Below are 24,568 nucleotides of genomic sequence, written 5' to 3'. Positions count from 1 at the left end.
CAAATGTGTTGAAAGAGAAAATCTTTTTATTCATTAAATGAGTAAAATTTATTATAAAATCTTTAATTCAAATTAACTTTTAAATTTATATTTTAGGGAGAATGTTAAGACTGATTATACATATGCAAAAAGGTTAGTAATATATAACCTTACTAAACATTAAGCTAATTATGATTTAACCATTTAAATGATTTTTGGAAATTAAAATATTTAATATAGTTCACAAAAGAAAAATTAAAGTTTTAAAATAAGCTGCAGTAACAGTTTCTTTTCATTACTATTTCTACTAAAATAAATTTTGTTTGTTAAATTTAGTTGCGCACGTTAAAATATTTAATGTTTTATTGTCCGACCCTTTAAAAATTCTTTTAAACTTTACTAAAGTATAATTGAATGTTTCATTTTATTCAGAATGACAATGCTTATTATTATTACTACAACAATCCAATTAAATTAGAATTGCTAGATTATTTAACAGCCTATATGAAGGCTAATTTAATAATTAGATATGAAACAGTTTGGCTAGAGGTCAGCAGTTAAGCCAACCAATTAATTGTTATCTTATAGTTACTGTTGAGATACTATTAGTTTCTTCTTTATGTGAGTTAAATTTGATTTGATTTGATCTGGAATTCTTTTAAAAGCCATAAATGGAATAAATTCCAATAGATACTCTGCTTTAATTTATTTTTTTTTTCTGTAAAACTGAACTTAATATGTAATTAATTTCTCATTCAGTTTTTTTTATGGTTATTTAATTTAATATTTCAGCTTTTAATAATAACATTATTAATTCCTGCTCAACTTTTGGGTACTTTTAACTTAATGGAAATAAAAAGAAAAATTTTGAATTTTAATGTAGTCATGATGATACTCAAGTTTCATCATGACTACATTAAAATTTGAAAATTGGAAATTTATAATTCTGTTTTTAATTCCTTTCATTAAAAGGAGTATTGATGTTTACTAGAGTTATAAATAAATAATTACAATAAAGTATTTATTAAAGACTTTGATTTATTGAAATAAAGACATTCTCTCAAGAAAATCATATGATAATTATCTACTTTTTACTTTTTAGACTAACAAAGAATAGTTTTAAAATAAAAATACAATAGTGTCTCTGTAATCTAGCATATATTAAACTGGCAGGTGTTCAATTACAGCAGATTGATGGATTACTGGATCTTATGTTTATGTACTCTACAGTAAAAAGCATGCTCGGTTCATGGGTTAGTTTATTGTATTCATCATGATTATGACTGTTTTGCCGACTGCACATGCAACAAACTAATGATCAACAGTATAAGCATACTGTACTGTACATTGGTGTCTTTGTTGCATACATCAAATGGTAATATGAAAATTTCATGTGCACCAACTTGAGATTAAGCCAGTTTGATACATTTAATAATATATCGGATTGGCAAGCAATGGATGTAGAGGCTCTATTGTACTTTATTATTTTAAATTTCTTTCTCTTAAATTCCTTTAGTATATATGATAAATGCTCAATAATTTTAATAAAATGTTACACAATAAATTACTAACTACTTTAAAACAAGTTTAACATTGACAGAAAATTATTATGAATTCATTAAATTACAGTTCTAATTTATAAATTTCTTCCAGTTTAAGTTACAGAAGTCGTGTAACTCCTAATAGAGGTATCATTCATCCAAACATGTCCCGTCGAAGTATTAGATCTGATGAGTCCACTCTTGGATTGCTATCCGATTCAAGCAGCGGTGATGAAAGTTACGAAAGTAAGTGAATAATTTATTAGCAAAATTATTCTTAAAAATTAATTTTTTATTAATGTATGGCATTGTAATTAAAGACTGTACTGTTTGTAAGAATTATGTTTACCTTAAGTTGGGCTGTAAACACACAATAACTGAAGGAATAATTGTCATATAGAAAATATTTTTTATAAATTAAAGAATTATTGTAAATGTAAACAACAAGTGGATGAAATTAAAACTAAAGCTAAACTTTAACTTCTAGCATTAAATTTTTGTGTGATATAACAACAGATTACCATAAATATAAACATCTTAACTACACCCAATACATTGCAATAACCCACCTTCAATTGCCATATATCATCACTGCCTGATATATGGCAATTGAAGGTAAGAGATTATCATATTTTAAGAAATGCACTTAAATATCTAGCGACAACATAAAACAATTTAATGGTAAAGAAATCATCTTCACTTAATCTCATATTTATTGGTGTTGCCATTTGTTTAGAACATTGATAAAAACTTTTTAACTGCTTCCTTTTATTTTTAATTAAATTGAGTGTGCTTTTAAGTACATTTCTTAAAGATATGTTTATTTGGTAAATTGGAAAAAAATGATTAGTTTCAGTAAATAAATCCGAATAAAAAAGTGCATAAAATTCGCAAAACTCTCAACAGAAATTCAAATCGTGTTGCCTGAAGTGTGAATAAAAAATATAAATTGAATAAAGATTAACTTAAAAGATATGAAAATATTTGAAAATAGAAGCTCATGAAGGTATGTAAGACAATGACTTCCAGATTCCACTTGCAAAATGATTTTAAAAAGTTTCAATAAAGAACATAAAACAGAAGTTATTTGAAATTCATTATAGCAACAGAGCAATTTCTCATTGTATAAAAATAAAAAGATGATAAAAATACAACACAATAAAATATAATTTATTAAATAATTATTATTTTCATACGTTAATAATAAAAATAGAAAAAACTTTAATACATTTTATTTTTCAGTTTTTTATATTGAACCAAACTAAATTTATTAAACGATAATGTTAAATGTCCATGAATTTTGACATTTTCAGCTTCCGTTTTAAGCTTTCAGTCTAAAAGAATTCTTATGCGCCTTAATTTAAATTTTCATTCGAATTGCTGCTTTTTGGGTTATTTAGACTGCGAAAAAATTTAAAACTTTCTTAAGAATCAAATTTGACTTTTATTTTTGTTTAATATTTTCGAATCTGCAAAATACACTTGTTTGGAAGTTTTTCACGTGAGAAATTTTCAGTTAAATCACCGAAATTTTAAAATTATTAAATATTTTGTGTTTGGAAATTCTTTAAGTTATAAATAATTAACGACCGACCGAACAAAGATGAGAAATTAAAACTAAAGCTAAACTTTAACTTCTAGCATTAAATTTTTGTGTGATATAACAACAGATTACCATAAATATAAACATCTTAACTACACCCAATACATTGCAATAACCCACCTTCAATTGCCATATATCATCACTGCCTGATATATGGCAATTGAAGGTAAGAGATTATCATATTTTAAGAAATGCACTTAAATATCTAGCGACAACATAAAACAATTTAATGGTAAAGAAATCATCTTCACTTAATCTCATATTTATTGGTGTTGCCATTTGTTTAGAACATTGATAAAAACTTTTTAACTGCTTCCTTTTATTTTTAATTAAATTGAGTGTGCTTTTAAGTACATTTCTTAAAGATATGTTTATTTGGTAAATTGGAAAAAAATGATTAGTTTCATGAGTTTAATAAATGATTATAGTTTCTTAAAAGTAATTTTTAAATTATTTCCAAATAATTTTTTAATTATATTCTGGTAACATTTCAGAAATTGTTAAATCAAAGAATGAAAAAAATCAGCAATCGATATTTTGTCTGCATGGATCTGCTCTTACAAGTCTTAGAAAAAATAACGATGCTGATGTCAGAGGCGATAAAATTTCATCAAGTTATTACAAGTCAAATACGTCATTTAATAATTTCACTTCTACGCCAATGAAATATTCTTATGGTAATCGCATATTTTTAAAACAAATTTGCTAATTTTTTACAGGTAAATTTAAAAGAAACAGAAAGTTTACATGTTAAAATTAAAGGAAATTTCTAAATGTATTTTTGTATCCAGCAATTTTGAAAAGAATTTAAATCTTTCATTTATTTATTTAAATGTTTTTAAGTTAAGATATTTACTTAAAATATTTATTTTTATTTTTTCAGGTCTTGATGATAATTATTCAGGTAAATAGATGTAGTTAATTCATTTATATTTTATTTATAAACATAATAATAAGTAAGTATTGTTTAAAATTAAGTATATTAAAAAATACATTGTTCGTTTCACGAAAACTAGTTAAATTTAGTAGAATTTGTTTGTTGTAATCACCCTGAAGCTTGCCTATACATATAATAATAATTGGCTAATAACATTGAGTTAAGTCAATTAAATTACAATTAGCCGGTGCTAGATGGTAAAAAATAATTGTGAGGCAAACTTTGCAAATGCATGTTATTTGTACATGAAATTAATAAAGAAAAAATAAAAATTATACTATTGTGCCTTTACAATTTAAAACCTCTTATGTCTTTGCAGCCGTTCACATTTTTTAAAATAAAATATTCATCTTTTAAGAAGGTTTATTATGAAAAATGCCATCAAAGGCCATTGTCTAGCTACATTGTACTACCACCCACCCCTACAATTAGTGTAAATTCTGGTTTTATGCACCTGAAATAAAGCACATGTTAAAACAGTTAATGTATAATTTGAAGTTTTATGAATAATTAATAGTCATTTGTCTATCATTTATATAATTGAAGTAACAAATGTCAGAAATTTAAACTACTGTATTACAAGCAAATAATGGTTAAAAGTATTAAATCTTAAAACACTGTTTAAACTGATAACGGATAAAAATTATCATCAACCATATGTTGACAATGACAGTGTGGAAAGTTAAGTAGAAAAATGTCTCTTTATCCAAAGATATTGATAATTGTAAATAAAGTCTGGTTACTATAAGTGAGCAATTTGTAAATGTGTTTTAACTTAAATGCTTTGGAATTGCTAATTCTACTAGCATTGGATAACTGCTAACAATATCTTAGGTTTACAATAAGTAGATTCTACTGTTTATAAAATGTGAGTACATTGATGTAAAGTGGACTTGCTACAGTCCAAACTCTTCATTGATTTTATCAACTGTTTCTTGTAGAGGATCATTCATTTTGAATGTAAAACTTCTCCATATAGGTTGAATTCTCCAGAGATTATTATTAGTAATGATTATTAGTTATTTGATATTGAGAAATATTATGTTTTATGATTTCAGTTCATTCCTAATGCACACAGAATGCAATAACTTCTTAACATTAATTTCTAATCAGGATGTTTCATTTAAAATATTAAATTCATGAAGTTCTATTATGGTAAAGTCCTATAAAAGCTGTATAAGTAATGAATTTATTACTATTGCTAGAAAAATTATATGAAGATATTGATTTAATATCTATACTTATAGATAACTGTCTTCTTCTAATTGATTTGTATTGATTAATATTACTTTAACACTTATTGTTGCCCTGTACTTTTTTACTATTCACTTTCTTTTACTTCAAATTGATAAAAATTACAACTGTGGTTCAAGTATAACACTTAATCTTTAAATTAAACCTTGTGATATCTGGTAGCCAAGTTTAAAATATTCTTTGCTTTCCTGACCACAGTTTGTATCACTTTGGATATGAGTATTTTTTAATAAATATTTAATATATTGGAAGGATCACTGTAACATTTTATGTCATAATGGTCCTATCTAAATTGAAATATAGCAAATTAAATAAATTGGGTATTCTATTTGTTGTTTTGTTACAAAAACTACAGGAATTTATCTTGATAGCATACCAGTTTTTATTATAATAATTCCTTTATTTTTACTTAAATGTAAAGATAAGATTGTCTATTTAAACAAAGTTTATATTTGATTTAGAATTCATGCAAGTTTTTGTTATTGCAATAAACTGAAATATTTTTTTGGATTATTTTGGTGTAAATTACTCATTTTAAAAGTATCATATGCTTTCTATTACTATAGAGTAAATTAGAAATATTTTTATCTCTGTGTATGTTTTTTTTTCTGTTTAATAGATGATTTCACTACATCAGTAGATCCTATATTGTACAAATAAATTTTAAAAAATAAAGCTATGAAAGTAAATAATCAATAAATGCTATTTAAAAAACAATGAATATGGTTAAGATAAAACTTCAACATTTTAATAAAAATTAAGTACAAAATAACAACTTTTTAAGGTAATGAAATTAATATCATTCTCTGGCAGATCAAATGTATGTTATGAAATATCAAAATAAATGATTTCATAATACACGGTTGGTCTATTTGTTGTTGTCCTTCAACCTAGTAATTGTGAAGGCTATCAACTTTATTCTAGTTTTTTCAAACTTGTTTCCTTTTATTTATTTCAATGATGTATATGTTTACAATAATCTTTTTATTATTATATTTTTAATTGATAGCTGCTGTATGCTATTCATAAATAAGAGTGATGATAATTGTCTTTTATATACAGCTTTTTATTTATAAATTTTGATTTATTAATGTCACTAGAATATATTATTAAAATTTTTTTTAACACTTGCTTCCATACCAAATTTGTTAGTTTAATTTAAATATAGCTAGTTAGTATAATAGCCTAGTTAATTAGGCTCAAGTTAAGTATTTGAAATTTCTAAATAAGTAGAAACTTTGTATTTTAGTATATGTCTAACTCCACTAAAGGGAATTTTTTTCTAGTTTAAAGTACATGCATAGTGTACTAAACAGCACATGGACCATACCAGATACTAACTCCATTTATTGCATTTAGATTTTGTTACACATGACATAACAGTGACGTTTAGTCTAACTGCATATTAAATGAATGACCTACTTTAAAAACACCTAGAGTCATTGAGATTTTGATGCATTTTTGTGAAAACAGTTTGTAATCTGTATTTTGAATATGGGTTACACAAATTTTTGTTCTATTGTATTAATTTGTATTGCTATTTTATTCGTAATATTTTAACTTCTTTTCTTCTGTACTAAATTAAGCAAATGCAGAAATTAAAGATTTATTTTATTATTTGGCTCGATCTATGGAATTAACAACAAACTATTTGTGGAAATCATATTTTTGGCAGAGTTACGCATGGAATTTCCTCAAGTATGAAGAGCTGAGTATTGTGTAGAACAATGTAAACTTTAATCAAATAAGCTGAATTTATTGTCAAACCATTTTGGAAAATGAAATATACAAATGCTATTTAATTTGGACTAAGATTAAGTGATTAAATTATTTAGAATATTCTAGAAGAAAAGATAGTTCTAGAGCAGGACTCTAACCTGCAATTTATGCATATCTTGCAGACATGTTGCCAATTACGGTACCCATACCTTCATATTATATTTGCTTCCTCATCAATTTAAATTTAATACAAGACAACATCTTAATTGCTTGCCTTCCAGTCTAAATTATGTAGAATTTGTATATTTAATTATTCAAAATGTAGTCTGATTATTCGATTAGTAACACGATTCGGGCTTGGTTTCTTGCAGGACAACATAAGCTTATTTATTTATTTATAACTGATTTTAGAATCGACGTTTGCTATTTATGAATATAAGAATCAAAGAATTTAATATCTTCAATTCATTCTTATGATTTATTTTTAGATAATGAAGACTTTCAAGAAAACAAAGAAAACTCTCTTAAAATGGTTGAAAGTACGTCGATTTTCCTGAAAATACTTACAGTAATTAAGAAAGTTACAATGATTGGTTTGTCGAAATTTTACTATTATTGATACCTTATTTTCTTGTTATTTGATTTAAAAAATAATTATTTTTTTTTTTACAGAGAGCATTTTCAAAATTATGAGATGGCTCTGGTTTCACATGTGGAAGTCAATTTATTTAGTTATCTGTTATACTATGTTGTTAGATACGTGGATAATACAGAAGTAAGAACATTTTAAATTTGTTTTGTAATATCTAAAGGAATAAATGATAATCTTTAATCCAACAAATTAATTATAATTAAATAAATATTTACACCGTGAGTGGTAATTTGGACTAAAGGTAGGCAATTAAGTTTTATTCTACATTGTTGGTTAAGAAATGTAGAATAAAAAAAAAAAAGCCAAAATGAACCATTACTAAGTTGAATGTCATGTCTAAATTTGATTGATTATGCACGTTTACAATTAGATTTTTTTAATCGTAATTAAATTAAAGCAAATGTTTGTTGTTTAGTTATAATTAATTGCTAGATTAAAGATTGTTTCTGCAGTTTTGTTTGTAATGATTTAAATATTAATTTCAGATTTTCAAAATTAAGAAGATGGAAGAATTTACTTTTCCTACTTTTTCTGTTATTATTACCTTTATTACTTCTGGGTGAGTTTTTAGTTAATTATAATAAATTAATAATAAAACAGTCTGTGAGACCAGGAATCTAATCCAGGCAGTTAAAAAACCTGGAGATTTTGGGGAGTGGTCTGTCCCAGATATGTGGTTCTCATCCCTCGCCACCTATCTGGTCAAAGTAGATCTGGCTGAACCCATAATAGATACTAAAAGACCCTCTATATGCTCACAGGAATTAATAGGATTTTTAATTAAGGAATTTATTAAGAATAAACTATGAGAATGTTGAATGAATGGTGTCTAGAATATTATTGAATAATAAATATTTTACTGTGGCTATAAATTTTTTTCAGGCTATTTTAATTCTGAAGATGCCGTTTCAAATTCAGCTCGTGATGTAATCGCGCGTCTATCATCCTCATTTGTCAATTTTTCATTCTGGTCTCAAAATTCGATAGGAAATGTAAGAAAATTGATATTATTCAGTTTGTTTTATATTATTAATCAATAATAATTACTTTGAATAATTTTGTCATTAATTTAAACTGTTGAAAAAAACGTTAGATTTTAGCTTAATATATTTTTTTTATGACTTCAAATATAAACATCTCTCAACACCCAATTCATTAGTATAAAACCAAACCAACTATCTTATAAGATTGGGCTATTTCCGTGATTATAATTTAAATTACTAATTAATTTCTCCCTAGAGGGAGGCTCTAGGCACTATCTTGTGTTAAATTTAATAATTATAAAATTATTTAATTAAATTATAATGTTCTGGAAGAAAAGAATTGGCCCGGAGCAGGACTCAAACCCACAACTCCTGCTTGCCACGCAGATGTGTTGCCAATTACACTACATGGACTCATGGTCCAATCTCCTCTTCCAGATATATCAAACTACGATATAACCATCATATGTTACTTACAGTATAATTATAATTATTAAATTTAATACAAGATGGCACCTAACACCTCTCTCTAGGTACAAATTAATTGGTAATTAAAATTATAATTGCTGGAAAATGGCCTGATCTTACACATCTGTTGCGGCTTTAAGCTTCAAATTAGTGACCTTATTTGTATACGATACTCTCCTGTTTTTTACTACCTAATCAAATATAACCATATTAAAAACAGAAATATTAAAGAATTTTTGTACCTAGTGATGTATAGAATGACTGCAAAATCCTTACAATATTGCCCCATGTCTTCTGGTTAGAGGTTATCTTGATGAATTCAGTGAACATTAGATGTGTGGTGTGGCCTTAAGATCCAGACTTAGCAACATTTAATAATTCATATTAGGAAATTTCTGTAGAATTATTAAGGTTTTGCAAGCTAGAATTACTACTAGTCTGATTTATCTAAAATAAAATTATTATTTAATAACATTAAATTTCAAATAATTAGCTTTAAAATTATAAGTAATATATTATATAATATATATGTATGTATTCACTATTTTATTAAATTGATTCTGTAATGCTTCAATTCATGTTTGTTTGCATTTTTCTATAGGAACACGGAGTTATGAAATCATTTTATAATGCACTGCATGTACAAACGATAGGAAGTTTATTATATAATTGGAGTATCCCATTATATGCATTATTTAGTTTTAGAGAGAGAAATTCAGCAGATTATAAAGTCGAAACCAGTATACCAGTTGTTCGTCATACGGTGGAGTTAGATTCTTCTACAACTCATCTAACTGCTGACGAGATAAAAATACTAATACAGGAAGTACTTAAGCAAGAAATTTCAGGGCTTACGCTTCAACAACAAAGCATTGTTTTGACGGAAGTAAAAATCATTTTTGTTTTTACTGAAATTCTTAACAAATAGCATAAAATTTAAAAGTCTTATTTATTTATTTAAGAAAAAAGAAATTAAAGAAAATAATGAGATATTAGAAAAATTACAACTGGAACTTAAGCATATTCTTCATCATTCTAAAGTAAGTGTTTATTTTATAATTTTTAAAGAATGCTATGAATTTACATTATTGTAATTATGTTAATTATTATCCGAGAACATTGTAACTTACATTAAAACACTGAAAAACTGTCCACATTTCACATTTGCCCATTATAATTTCTCAATACATCCACCATATCATATGATACAGTGGATGATGCTTGAATTCTGCCTATTTTCACTGTGGCATTTGTTGTAACTCCTCTTACAGCAACCACAATTCTATGGCTTGTATAGATTATTCACATTGCACAATGACGAGTGATTCCAACTTTGCAAACTGCAGAACACAAAATGCCTTCTCTGTTATGGAGTTGCCATTTTGTTTATGGCACTTCCTACATGTGGTAGATATGATGATGATTGAATGCAGATGGAAGAGGAAACTCCAATGGTTACTCTATCAATTGATATATGTTGCATACTTTTCAGATAATTAACATAATTACAGTAACTTAAAATGGTAGCATTCATTTTGGAAATATCCTGTATATATACATAAATTTTATTCTTAAAGGGTGTAGCAGTTGACATTGCAGAGATGAAAAATACAATTGGCTTTCAAGAAAATAGGTATTATATTTTATTATAAATATAATAATTTAACTATTTGTGTTTTACTGCATATATTTCATTATGAATAGGAATGAAGAGACAAATGGAAGACTTAACGTCATTGAAAATAAATTGGAAGAGGTGGAGAGAAAAATTCACACTGTAGAAGGCCTTTTAGTTGCAATGAGAAATTGTTGTCGCAACCAATCTGATTACATGGCCATGGCAGAAAAGCAGATAGCGGCTATGCTGTTGGAGGTTTGTTGATAATTTTATTTTTAAATAGTCACATTGCACTTATTTACTACAATATTTCCAATGCAGATTATGAACAGTGATCATCAAGATAAATCTTCACCATTTGCCAACTTTGGTAATTGGCTGAAGTCTAGATTTGTAGGAAAAGAAGAATTACGAAATTATGTCGATAGTGTTGCCGACAGAGTTGCAACGGATGTATCTGGTTCGCTAAAAGAGAGGGCTGAAGTCGTCGCCAAGGCTGCCGCAGCAGCTATAGTAGCAGAATCGGTTTCTACCATGAAAACGTCCATTTACAATAGCCAAGAACATACCATTTTGTCAAATGATACAAAAACTTGCGCATCGGAAGAAAAAGTAAAAAAGATTGTCAAAGAGGCTATACTTTTATATGATGCCGACAAAACTGGGTTGGTAGATTATGCACTAGAATCTTCAGGTATGTACTGTGTTGTATTTTCTTGGCTATTATTTCATATATAAGGTGTCTTCAAAAAGTTAAAACTTGTTAGAAAGGAACTTTTTTTTTATTTCATTTGCATTCAAATCATCACAACTTGTACAAGATAAACTTTTAAAGCTTCTTTTTTTAACTTTGAGTAAAGAAAATGTTACAAGCTGGCTCAGGAGAATCGAATGGTTAGCAGTTCCATGTTTTGTTATGTAGCCATTGCAATTGTTACTCGTGCATGGTTTGGCATGGTTATAGTGTTTGGTTTTTCTTTAGATGTTTTAATAGGTTGTTTTGGATGAATTTCTTCATGTAATCACTCATAAAATGTTAAGATAGACACATTGGTTGATTGATCTTCGGGAAGGAATTCAATGCAATTTGCGCCAAAAAGGCTGTCAATAAATTGTAATGTTGGTCTTTCTGTTCCTGCACGTTTTTGGTCTAGACTCATCTTTCACAATCCCAATTTTGGAAAGAAGATTTATTGTGATGTACAATTGTTGGTTTTTTTCCTAATTTAATGCAAAATTTGATATGCATTTTCAATTTTCTTAAATCTGTCTTGACAAATTTTGGAGAAGTTTTGCTACTTGATCCTTTATAAAATTAAAACTTGTGAAACTGATTGCATGTAAATCATAAAATTGTTTATCGTTTACAGAGTTAGATAGATGAAAGTCAAGACTAGATAGAGAAGTCTTAGTGGCAGGAGGTCTCAATTAACTTTATATGAATTTCCGGTTTGCACTAGATGTCATGTTATTTCAATTCAAAAATGTATCCTTGAACAGAGTCAGATAAATGACTAGCACAGCACTTTTGCTAACAGGAAAAGTGATATACAGGGCAAGACACTACTAAAAAATTGTGATGAAAAATTGCAGCCTGGCATTGTGACAATGTCCCAATAAACAATTGCTCATTTGATTTTTAGATTTTCACTAAAAGTATATCAAATTTTACCAATAATTTGTAATTCTAAAAATGTTGCATAATAAGATAATTTAAATTATGATACAATGTTTAATTAAATAACTGTAAAATCAATTATATCAAATGCAAATACATATTTAATTAAATATTTTTATAAAAAACAATTCTTGCATCTTGCCATTAGAAGTGCATATTATTGTAGGAAAGAGCTAACTTGTTTGATACTAAGTTGGGACAGTAAAGGAGAATGCATGCATGCAGCACAGAAAGGAGGAGGCACTGCATGCAAATGCTACAAAAGTGGGACCTGTGTCTACTTTCAACAGACCACTGGGCGGTGCCACAACAAATGGTGATTGTTGCTGCAAACTTGTAGTGTTTTCTCGACTCGCTGCATATGCATCTGCCTTAAGGAGGATGTACTGATAATTCTGTAATTTTAAGAGGGGTGTTTTTACATATCCTTTATGGATGTAGCAAGATAGCAAGGAATGGGCAATTTTCACAGATGAGCATAACACATCCAGATTTGTAAAAATTTCTGAACTGCTTCAGAATTAAATTCAGTGGTGATCAGTGCCACTCTGAATTACCTGTCTTGGCCATCCCACTAGTCAATAAGGGAGAACCTGTTTATTCTTCACAAATATTGAACTAGTGATTTTTAGTAATTGATTTCAAAGTATTGATTATGCTGTTTGAATTTTTTTTTTGTTCTTTTAATCCTAAATATTTTAGGTGGAAGTATATTTAGCACAAGATGTTCCGAAACATATCACACTGGTACGGCACAGATAACGGTTTTTGGAATTCCTGTGTGGTATAGAACCAATTCTCCTCGAACAGTAATTCAGGTAAGTGTGTTTTTTATTGTACAGTTTTATTACCATTTATTTTTGAGTAATCCAAAGCATTTTTCTTTTTTTTTTTCTTTGTTTTTAACAGCCAGATGTGCATCCTGGACAATGTTGGGCTTTCAAAGGAACTCAAGGCTATCTTGTGATAAAATTATCAGTTCCCATACGTCCCACAGCCTTCTCGATCGAGCACATACCCAAACAGTTATCGTTAACGGGTTCTATAGACAGTGCACCAAAAGATTTTTCAGTTTATGTAAGGTTCAGACATGACTCTAAATTTTTTAAAAATTAAATTGTTTTCTAAATGGGAAAATTTCTTTAATTAGGGTTTAAAAACAGAAATGGATCTGGACGGAAAATTATTGGGAACGTTCACCTACAACAAAGATGGCGATCCTCTTCAATACTTTTATGTAAAGGTAAGATTTTTAAAATTAAAATATCGTAAAGTATAAGTAATGGTAGGCCCACATAATTTTAAATCTGCCTATTTGTCTATTTTCTTTGCCTATTTATGTAATACTGTATGTGTGCTTTTGATATACATTGGAGTAATTAATTTTTATACTGCTTACTATATTAATGGATGTTTAGATTTACTTCTTTTTTAAAAGAGCAAGTTAGCCAATAAATGAAACTTTATTTTGTATTTGTTCTCAAGTTTTTCTCAGTATTTGAGAAAATTATTTAATTTTGTAATGGGTCATCTGCAAAGTTACTTATTACAGAATTAAGAGGAGGCATTTCCTTATGGGATAACGGTAATCTTTTTTAGACATTGCGGCAAATTATAAATTGAAGTTGTCAAATTAAGAATTTTTCTACAGTATAATGTCATTTGCAAAACCTGTTAGAGAATAAAATTCACCAATATATTTATTATATATCATAAGATGTGCCATAAGTTCTCAATCTAGTGAGAAAGGGCAATGGAAATAAACCAAATAACGGTTATTTTTCAATATAATCAATTCTTGATTTCATTGCACTTATGTTTAAAAAGCAAGTTATAAAACTGTTCTGAAGATTTTTAAACTGGTCCATTACAACAGTCTGTGGCACTTCATCACTGTCAAAATGTCTTTCTCAGAGCTTTTTTTAAATCTGGGAACAAAAAACTGTCTGATGGGTCAAGATCTGGACTGTAAAGGATGATTGAGCTTGATGCGGTGTGGATAGGTGCATTGTTATGCAACAAGTGTACTCCTCTTGTTAATTTTCCTTGCTTGCTTATCTTTGCAGGCAACTGATGTAATAACATTGAATAATATTTTGCAATTACAATAGTGTTTCTTTAAAGTTCACCACCAATATGCTTTCAGTTTCAAAAAAACCAGTAGTCATAATGTTTTTGGTTGATGATGACACTTTAGTCTTTTTTTGGGAGGGATCCCCAAAAAAGGCTAAAGTACTTTGCCACTCCATTGATTCCATTTTGGAAAAGGGGTCATAATAAAGGACCACAGTTTTGTCTCCTATAACAATAATTTCAAAAAATCAACTCCATTCACTTCATAAAGGTCCAAAATCAACTGTGCACTTTCTACATGCTGCTGCTGTTGGACAGAAGAAAGAAGTTTAGGAATCCATCTTGTACTGTCTTTGCTCATGCCTAGATGCTCAAGAAATATAAATCGAATGCTCTTATACGTTGGTCATTGTTGCTATATCTTTCACTTTCAATTGGCAATCCAAAAAAACTGGTTCCTCCACCACATCAATTTTATTCCAAGGTTATCATATTTACTAGGAGACCAGATCTTGTGTCATCTTCAAGGGATTCTCGTCCTAATCAAAAATGTTTAACCCATTCTTTCACAGTGGTATATGAAGGCAGAAGCTTCTCCACATACTTAATCTAGACATTGCTCGATTTCATAGGTGCTATTCCATCTTTTAAGAAACTTGATGACTACTTGATACTTTAAAATTTGCTGCCATGTCACATAAAGAAATCCACTATAAATCAATTTTTAGTACTACAGCCACAAAATTTGCATCAAACACTAATAAGACATTATATTTTATATATATATTTACCATGACATATCTTTCACTCATGGCCCTTCCTTCATATTGTTATATCTTCTCTTACAAATAGCCGATCTATTGTTATTGCTACACTTTAAATATGGATTATGTCTGGTGAAAGTTTATTCAAATCATAAAAATCCCATCTGTGCCTCCTGCTCGCTCCTTCACTCTATCTTTACACCTCTTGATCCTTCCTCAAATTTTAATTGTAACGCGATCTTAACATGGTAAATTCAAATATATTTAATTAAATATTTCAGGATCCCGAACCGGAAGTGTATCCCATTGTCGAACTGCGCATTCTTAGCAACCACGGTCACATGGACTACACGTGCCTGTACCGATTCAGAGTGCACGGGAAACAACAGTAGAAAAACCACCCCCGGAACTAAAACCGCTACCTCTAGAGGAGATAAAAATCTGTGATCAAGCTAACTAGTCACTACGAATGTCATAAAGTATCATAGCTGCATCGACTGTGAGCATTTTCTTTTGCAACTAAATCTCATATCATAGATGTGAATCAAAATATCATTGGTCACACATACAATTTCAATTTCATCTATTTTTTTAAAGAAAATTTATATTTAAAAAAAAAATAATTCTATTTATTATAAAATTGGATCGAACGACAGACGAGGAAAGATTCTGCTTCATATTTGTATAGTCATTATTTTTATCGAAAATTTCTCATAATTTTGTGTGAAAACACATTTGTATTATTATTATTCGTCCTACGTGTATTTTAAACAAATTTCCTTTAAAATATCCAAATTTTAGCCTTGTGTTAAGTTCACGTTAATTTATTTATACAGAAAATAGAGTATTAGATAATATATTATTGTACTGTACTTATATATATTTTTTTTCTTTACTAACAGTTTTTTTTTATTTTGGAGATTCTTACTTCTCTGTAATTTCTTGCCATTACTATTCATAGCATATATGTATAAATTAATACTGTTTAAGTAATAATAATAATTTGTAAATATGTTGTTTCTGATATTAAAGAATTTTAATGTAAATATCAAATAATTTATACTTGCAGATTTTATTGATGATAAATTTTTGCTTACAAACATCTTTTTGCCGATGTGGTCTAAAACTTGACCTTTGATATGTTCTGGGCGATAGCAAATATGAAAATATCTTTGATGATTTTATTTATAGTTAGAATTCTCTCAATATTAATACTTGAAAATACAAAAATTGTGTTAGTGTTTTTGCAGGGCGATCAATTGAGACAATCTAGCACAGTATCGAATAGCATTTGTATCCACACACAGACAAACAAGATGACAATGCACTGATTCTGTTTAAATGAGGTAATGTCGACCTATACAAATTTGCTAACATGCAAAAAATCATCAAAATATAAATGTTTGATGATAACATCATCATTCAAAACCATTTTAACTATCTTCAGATGACAGAAAAGTAAACAAACACACAAAAATTGCTTTGGAATTAATTTGAAACAAATGAGGGGTAGACAGTTTAAAGTTTTCTGAGTTTAAAAAATTTTATATTGTTCTCTCTACAATTTCTAGCAAATTTTTACAACTAAATAAAGGACTTGCAACAAGTTAAGTGGCACAATAAAAACTATATGGAAAAAAACAGTTTAATTTGGTTTCACCCATTTATTTCTGCAAAATAAAACGGATGTACGGTTTAATTGAAATCAAACTATTACAGAATTTTTGAAGAAACATTAAATCTAAGAAATGACCCAGCACTGACTAATTCAAGCGAAACATTTGCTGAGTAATAAAGCCGAACTCTTTCCAATTAATCTATTAATTGAATTCCTACAACAGTTTCAACAATTTGACTCCCTGATAGATAAAAATAGCAAACAATTATCATGAAAACACCTAATTTTTAATACAGTGGAACCTCGGTATACGACCTTAATCCGTTCCCGATGTTTGGACTTATACCGAATAGGACGTATACCAAACCAACCTTTCCCATAAGAAGTAATGTAAAAATGATTAATCCGTTCTCAATTAAAAAAAAAAGTGGCTGGCTTTAAACACCTCGCTTTCCTGGCTTGTTCCTGCTTGATTTTTCATGAGATCAGCATGTATCTTTTTAGCTTTCTCGCAAATAATTGCTTTTGATACGCTGTCGCCAGCACACTGTTTTTCAGTTATACAAAGTAAAAGCAATTTCTCAACACGATCTAATGTCTTCGATCTATGTTTAGAAATTGACTTAACCCCTTTCGCAACGTTAGCAAATTTAATAATGTCTTTATTTTTCACGATTGTCGGTATCGTCGTTCTCGGAATACGGTATGCAACAGTTAAATCTCAAACACTTGTGTCACCTTCATATTTCTCAACAATCTCTTTTTTTCAGTTTCATTGTGATTTTAGTCATTTTTTTTATTTTTCTGTTGCCTTTTTGCAATTCATGATTAATAAAAATAACATTTTACTTACAAATTAAAATAAAAAGAAATTTAACAAAGTTAAAACTGTGGCACCGCGAACGTCTAGTCTGGTATAATATACCGATAGTGCTACTTGTTCATAGATGGCGCGTATAATTGAATTAAGTCGTATACCGAGCAAAATTTGTTTCGTCCAAACAGGACGTATTCTAAAGCAGACGTATACCGAGGTACCACTGTAATTCTTTTGATTGAAATTAGCCTGGATCATTTGTTCTAGACCGTGGATCGGCAATCTTTTCGTTACTAAGGATGCAAGAAAAATTTTAAAAATCATTGACAGTGCATTTTATTAAAGTATATATATTTGAACTTGTGTGACTATGGTTCTAGATGGGTGCATCTGAAATGCGCCACAGACACCATGGCACCTGTGGGCATTACATTGCCGATCCCTGTTCTAGAGAATGAAAATAATCTTTAGATAAAAAGTAAACTCCATTTAGCAATTTAAGTATTTAAATCTCCGATCTCAAACCTTTGCTCTGTCCAATTCTTTTTGGTTTCCTTCCGTTATAGATGCCAACATGTGGTGGTCTGCTAAGGGAATGTCTCCCAAGAGGATATTCTCTAGAAAAAATTTATTATAACAATAATAATTTATGTCAGTGTTGTTTAATTAATTAGTCTGTTGGTAAGTCTTAACATTTTTATCTGCAGGCACTAAGAGTGCCTTTTAAACATATACCCATCATATGTTAGGCCAAATCCATAAGGGGAGGCCTGTATCCATGAGAGACTTTATTGGAACAAACTGCACTCGTCCTTAGACGGTTTTCTTCTATTACATAATTGACACTTGATGTAAGCAGAGTAATTGTCAGATATCACCCATGTTGTAATTTACTATGGGGTAAACTTAATCAATCCATTTGAATGTTCTCTGAAGATCAATAAATTCTGCATTGTTTCCTTCTACAAGGACGACAAATCAATCCATTCGATATAAAAGCCCTCTTTGGCCGACAAGAGCTGGTATTGCTCGCTTCTGTCATGAAAACCCCCTACAACTAAGTGTTTTGCTTCAGTGCAATGTATGTAAAAAATATTAGTCTTTTGACAATCCAGATAAACAAATTTTCACCCAAAAGCGCAGGCAGTGTGGACACAGTTGAGAAAAAGCACCGTGAGAAACAGCCTGCTCTCAATCTCGACACGAGAACATTTGGAAACTCCATTAACCAGTATGGACAGATTTTACATTTTCTCCCTAAATTTAGAGAGAAAACCTCTAAGTTGGCATCATTGACAAAAACGCCCTACATCTTCCACCCAAAGACGAAGACAATTGGTCAGAATAGCAGAAGAGTTTTCTGGTATTGTTAATTAGCTCAACAGGTCTGTAATTTAAAAGTAAATCTAGCTGAGTCTTGGCCTCCATGCAAAGGTCCACCGACCTTTCGTATGATGATACCGGTAGATGGTGTATTCGTGAAAAGGTAGAGTCGTGTATAATTAGGTAAAATTGCAACTCTGAATGACACAGGTGACACCTGTTAAACACGCGCTAGGTTCAGCGGAGTGACTTCCAATTACACTCCAGGAACAATCCCTCCGAAATCAGTATGTTTCTCGTGAACGGTCGCAGACCAATGGTTCTTTTGACTGCTTTGCTCCCATGGGTATGGTCTACACGCTACAGCATGGTTGAAGTCCCAACCCGTGTCATTCAAGTTTCGATGGAGGGGTGGACGGAGTAGTGAAGTGAACCCGAAAAACGGCTGATTAACAATATTTGAAAAATAATAGATTAATGTTTACTCGTGCAAAATCCGAACAAATAATAAACATCGAATCCGGACCCCGAAGATGTAAGTACTGTACGACACGCTGCCACTCAGATCGATCCAGCAAAATCCTGCGGATGATTAATTTTCTAGCGTTTTGGAGGTGGTGGTTTCGTGTTAAGCGTGCAAAGTGCAACAAATTTTGACATTTAAGTGACGATTTTCTTGAAAAATAGAGCTAATTTAGATTCTATATGGTCAGGCAATTTGCCCAGGGGGATACTCTCGAGAGATCGCCCCCTACCAGAAACTGACCCCCTATTTAAACGTTATTAACTTGAAGAAAACTCGGAAAACGCCACGTGGCCGGTCCGTCAGCCAGGTGCGAACCCACGACCATTCGAGATTATCCATTCGGCCAATGGTGGACGAGATAGAATTTTGAAGACACGAGCTAAAAGTACAGAATATAGTTTTTTTTTTTTTTAATTATGATTGGGCAGGGCATTTAATGTAAAGATTTCCTATTTTTTGTGACAAGAGCAACGGCAATTTAACTTTCATTAAAACATATTTAACAGTAAAACGCTGACGTTTTCTTGATTTTAATCTATACAAATAACATTATCATTTGACCTATGTACTCGGTAAACTTCTCAATTGCAAGAAAAAATCTTCAATCGTTTAAACGGCATTTTTCGAACGTGCAGAGGAGCAACATGAAGGCATTGTCGATTTTCCTCCTCTTTGCCACTCTATACGCAAGTAAGTATTAAAAAAAATCAATTCAAGCCCTCGAGGAATTGCTTAACAATGACGTAATTAAAATAAATGTGTTATTTAGTACAATGCGCACCCAGTCGACACAAGAGAAGCCTTTTTGCCATGTGGCATATGGTAAAAAATGAAACTGGAAAATATCCCGGAGAATTTCTTCCGTACGGAAAATACTGTGGACTCGGAGGAGAAGGAAAGCCGGTCGATAGAATAGATAAGTAAGTAATCTTGTGTCGCTTCTATTGTTAAAAACACTTGAAAATAATTATGTTCTTGTATTTAGATGCTGTAAAACCCACGATGAATGTTATACTTCCGCTTATAGTAACGAATGCAAACATGATCCCGGACAAGTTTACGTTGTAAAATACAAATGGTATAAAAAAAAGAAGGGCGTAAGATGCGGTAAGTAATCGAAAAATATCAAAATTTCATGGGTTTAATGATTGATATAATGTTACAATTGATACGAAGCGGCCATTTTTAGTCAACACTAGCGGATAAAACCGCCGAACACTAACAATTTGTCGCGGAATCGTGCCTGACCACGTGAAATTTTTCGAGTTTTTATTTAAATTAAAAGTCTTGCTGGGAGGCACCATCCTTTAGCAGATTGCGTTGCTTTATCCAATCGATCCGATCCATTTTTAGCCCATTGCAGGACATTAGCCAAATCTTCAGTTATTAGAGACAAGTTACAGCTATTTACAGATTTAATCTAGTTAAATATGAGAAGAAAGATAGAGAAATGCAAGAGAATGATGAATCGGTGAGAATGAATGGGAAGGAAAACACCAGAAATTCAGATGATTCGTGTAATCTCTTGTAGGAATTAATTTTAGGTCTTTCATCCATCCTTATAATCATTTACGATTAGTCTTTTGTTTAGATCACAAAATCAATGGCATCACGAATGATACAGAATGAAATTCCGAATCGGACTATGAAGTGTTAGTTTGTTTATTGAAGAGATCGATGCTATTAAATTTTGGTGGATAAAAGGCCGAGGGGTGGGGAGATAATGGGGGTCGTGTGTATCTCCAGTAGGGTCGGACTTAATGAAGATTTTACTCGTTATTAGCATTTACAATTTTTTATAAAACGTCTCTCTACCCTCAAAATTAAACTTTTTGCCATTTTATAATAAATTAATAATATAAAATATAGTAACAGATGGCGCCAAAGACAATTTTAACTTTTTGCCAGGAAAGTTATGCAACTCGTTGCTGGAATTTTTTTTAACAGTAAAAAAAGTTTTCAATACATTCACTTAAAGAAATAAAATAATTTGATTTGTTATTTTCAGGTAAAAATCCCAACCCGTGTGCAGCTAAAGTATGCGACTGCGACCAAAAACTTGTAGTGTGTTTCCATCGATTCATGGACGAATACAATCCGAAATATCATCATAGACTTTACTTATCTTTTCTGCCCCAATTCAAGAGTGCATTGAAGACAAATTCTCTCAGATCGCTTCTAGAAGCTGGAATATGATTATATTTTTCTAATAATGATAATTCCTAATGCTAAAGTATGTTAATAAAGTTTGTGTGTATCAATAAATGCAGCATAAAGCAAAGGTTGTACTTTTATTGTGTGTAGAAATTTTGTATGCACCTGACCAATGGCTGGACACGTTAAATTTTTCTAGTCTTTCTTCACATATTTTTTTTTTTTATTTTTAACTCTCCGCCCTGTGGAACTCTTAGCAAGTCCATTATGGTTTTGGCTGGGTGGTAGGGATGGGGCTCGATCCGACCACCCCTCTGAATAATTCCTGGGGATTTATAGACCCATCCGGATTCGAACTTGGGTCCTCCAGAATGGTAGGCTCTGGGGGACCTGGGTGGTCAAGAGCCTGACTACTCGGCCATCTAACATCTAAACGGGCAAGTTTTCCATTAAAAAATTCTCCCTTGACAGTGACCAAGTGTGGTATTGCCTTAACTAGGTCTAGCCCACAGTTATCACTGCAATTCACAATGTGACATGTAGGCAATCTGCAAGGGACACCTCTCAAGAGGATTTTCCATGGGAAACTAGTCCCTACATAGGTAAAAAAAACACACGAAAAAACGTGAAAAAACACAGAAAATTCCACGTGACCAGGCCATTTTGTTCGAGCACAAATCTATGCCCAACTACAGACTCTTTTGTGTAGAACACCTCGAATCCATTAGATTATAGTACAATAAAATTATGAATTCTCAAAAATATGAAGTTTTAATAATGTCAAAGTAGCACCCGCAATGTGGAAACTGTAAAAACATATAAATTTCTGTTGCTTTATTCACTTAATTGATTATAACTGCACAACTCTGAGAAGTTCTTTGAATCCTTTAGGCTCACAACTGGCTGATCAAAAATCTGTAATGGGACCAACTCAAAATGAATCAAAGTTAAATAGCATATAGCCCATAATATGTTGAGTGTCTTGCAACAACAAAGCAGACACAATTGGCATAACAGCAGCAGACATATACATGCACCATAATATTTTCAGAGACAAGCACAATAAGAGACAGAGTCTGACATATCCAGACATACCAACCCCAAATATTCTTGGGGTTTTTTTCAACCCGTCTGAATTTGATCTTAAGATCTTAACCATACGAAACTAAACCAAAAGAAACCTCAAATGAAATAAACCAGCAACAAATTTCTCAACTTTCCCAGCGATATTTAAAATTTTGGTGGTGCTATCTGTTGTTATACTGTATTAAAAAACTTTTCATATTTTTAATTATAAAATGGCAAAAAGTTTAATTTTTAGTGTAGGGATGAATTTTATAAAAAATATTGTTAATAATCAGTAAAATTATCATTAAGTCCGACCCTACATGGAGATACACAACCTCCATTATCCACCCACCCCTCGACCATTAACCACCAAAATTTAATAGCATCGATCCTCCTAATAGACAAACCTCCTTGAAAATTTCAGAAACTTTCGACAAAACCAACGGGAGTTATTAAGCTTCAAACAGGATGAACAAAATTGTGCCCCCCACAGACAGACAACAGCTTTTTGTATTAGTAATACACAGTAGGATCCAAAATTTCAGACTTGTTGTATTGTTCCTCGCCTTGAGTTGTTTAAAACATCAATTCACAATAACCTTAAAACTAATTTTCTTAGGCAACGATATACTTTTTCCAGTACTTGTACAGCTCTGGAAACATTGCTGAAAGCCATCTTTTGCATTATCCATAATGCCTTCTGCAATGCTGCTTTTTCAGTGAAATCCCAATCTAATGTTCCCACATCTAACAGTTGGTCCAATCAATCCCCACATAAACCCATGCTATTAATTTCTCAATGTAACACTCCTGCATCTAGCATTTTCCCCGTCTAACAATAACTCATGCTAGTCATAGAAGCATAATTCCACAGCAATCGCCCCTCCTTATCTCATATATTTTTTTCCAATCTTTGATGACAGTACTATATAAAATGATTTGTTGCAGCTGCACTCTTGCAACTCTTCAGAGTTTCCTCCTCACCATGGAGTAAAGTGACTGGAGACAACAGGGAAAAGAAGTGAAGAGTTGCATGACAAACAGGTCTCTCTGTTTTAAATGAAATAAATTTAAAAAATATGATAAAAAAATTGCAGCATGGTACTGTGACAATGTCACAATAAATAATTACTTGTTATCACTCAATTCCAACAAGGCTAAATAGGGGTTCAATTATGGAAGTCATGAACAAATGCGGCACATCTGTAAAACATGGTAAGAATAAAAAGAAGTCACCAATGGATAAAATGGAATAGTTGCAGCATGTTTGCAGAGCACTCATACTTGTGAATAGAGCTGAAGTTGGTTGTGCTCAGAGAAAATACAGAAATTGCTGCTAGACTTGAAATACACCAATTTGCATCATCAAATGGCTAGATATACAGGTTTAATAGAAGGCTTGTGTTGAGGAAGGCTGAATTTTGTTTCTTATCTACAACTTGGAAGTGGGAATCATCTGTAGATTCAAGGTAATGTACTGATAAATGTTGGTGCAAAAGCCCATATTTCCATGTTGTGATACAAAATTAAAGATCAGTATACTGCAAGTAATGCATTGCCATCACATCTTAGGATGCCGTTGAGGCATCAACAATCGCAAATTACTTAAAGACTGGCTTTCATGAGGATCAGCATCCACTGGTTTACCTAAAGGCTATGGAATATGCACCAATTTCATATTCCATAGTTGAGGTAAACCGGTGGATGCTGATCTTCATGCAGAAAGTGTAATTGATGATGATTGGCACAGTATCGCACCCACAGATGCTTACAATAGAACACCCCTGAATTTC

The 24,568-nt window shown here is 30.6% G+C and overlaps 2 protein-coding genes across 6 annotated transcripts in view; both read left to right on the top strand.

The window, feature by feature from the left end:
* Positions 1-16,250, top strand: part of LOC111613184 (SUN domain-containing protein 2-like) — a 36,812-nt gene extending 20,562 nt beyond the window's left edge. For 3 of the 5 annotated variants that reach the window (XM_023354555.1, XM_023354536.1, XM_023354562.1), the window contains exons 4-20: positions 97-132; positions 1,633-1,766; positions 3,618-3,800; positions 4,007-4,027; positions 7,522-7,626; positions 7,706-7,808; positions 8,171-8,244; positions 8,568-8,677; positions 9,738-10,022; positions 10,099-10,176; positions 10,714-10,769; positions 10,841-11,009; positions 11,076-11,448; positions 13,135-13,250; positions 13,342-13,509; positions 13,583-13,675; positions 15,551-16,250. In XM_023354555.1, coding sequence (XP_023210323.1) covers positions 97-132; positions 1,633-1,766; positions 3,618-3,800; positions 4,007-4,027; positions 7,522-7,626; positions 7,706-7,808; positions 8,171-8,244; positions 8,568-8,677; positions 9,738-10,022; positions 10,099-10,176; positions 10,714-10,769; positions 10,841-11,009; positions 11,076-11,448; positions 13,135-13,250; positions 13,342-13,509; positions 13,583-13,675; positions 15,551-15,661 — 2,215 coding nt within the window. In that variant the 3' untranslated portion in view covers positions 15,662-16,250. The remainder of the gene's footprint in view (positions 1-96; positions 133-1,632; positions 1,767-3,617; positions 3,801-4,006; positions 4,028-7,521; positions 7,627-7,705; positions 7,809-8,170; positions 8,245-8,567; positions 8,678-9,737; positions 10,023-10,098; positions 10,177-10,713; positions 10,770-10,840; positions 11,010-11,075; positions 11,449-13,134; positions 13,251-13,341; positions 13,510-13,582; positions 13,676-15,550) is intronic. The other 2 variants (XM_023354549.1, XM_023354541.1) reach the window with 2 other exon arrangements.
* Positions 16,251-20,096: 3,846 nt separating this feature from the next.
* Positions 20,097-22,227, top strand: LOC111613218 (phospholipase A2 Scol/Pla-like). The gene is made up of 4 exons (XM_023354573.1): positions 20,097-20,243; positions 20,323-20,473; positions 20,539-20,660; positions 21,562-22,227. The coding sequence occupies exons 1-4, from the start codon at positions 20,117-20,119 to the stop codon at positions 21,747-21,749; spliced, it is 588 nt and encodes a 195-aa protein (XP_023210341.1). The 5' UTR covers positions 20,097-20,116; the 3' UTR covers positions 21,750-22,227.
* Positions 22,228-24,568: the final 2,341 nt, after the last annotated feature.

Source organism: Centruroides sculpturatus, unplaced genomic scaffold, assembly GCF_000671375.1.
Source record: "Centruroides sculpturatus isolate CEXI.00-Female unplaced genomic scaffold, Cexi_2.0 scaffold134, whole genome shotgun sequence".
Lineage (NCBI taxonomy): Eukaryota > Metazoa > Arthropoda > Arachnida > Scorpiones > Buthidae > Centruroides > Centruroides sculpturatus.
This window is presented reverse-complemented; position numbering and strand designations above follow the sequence as displayed.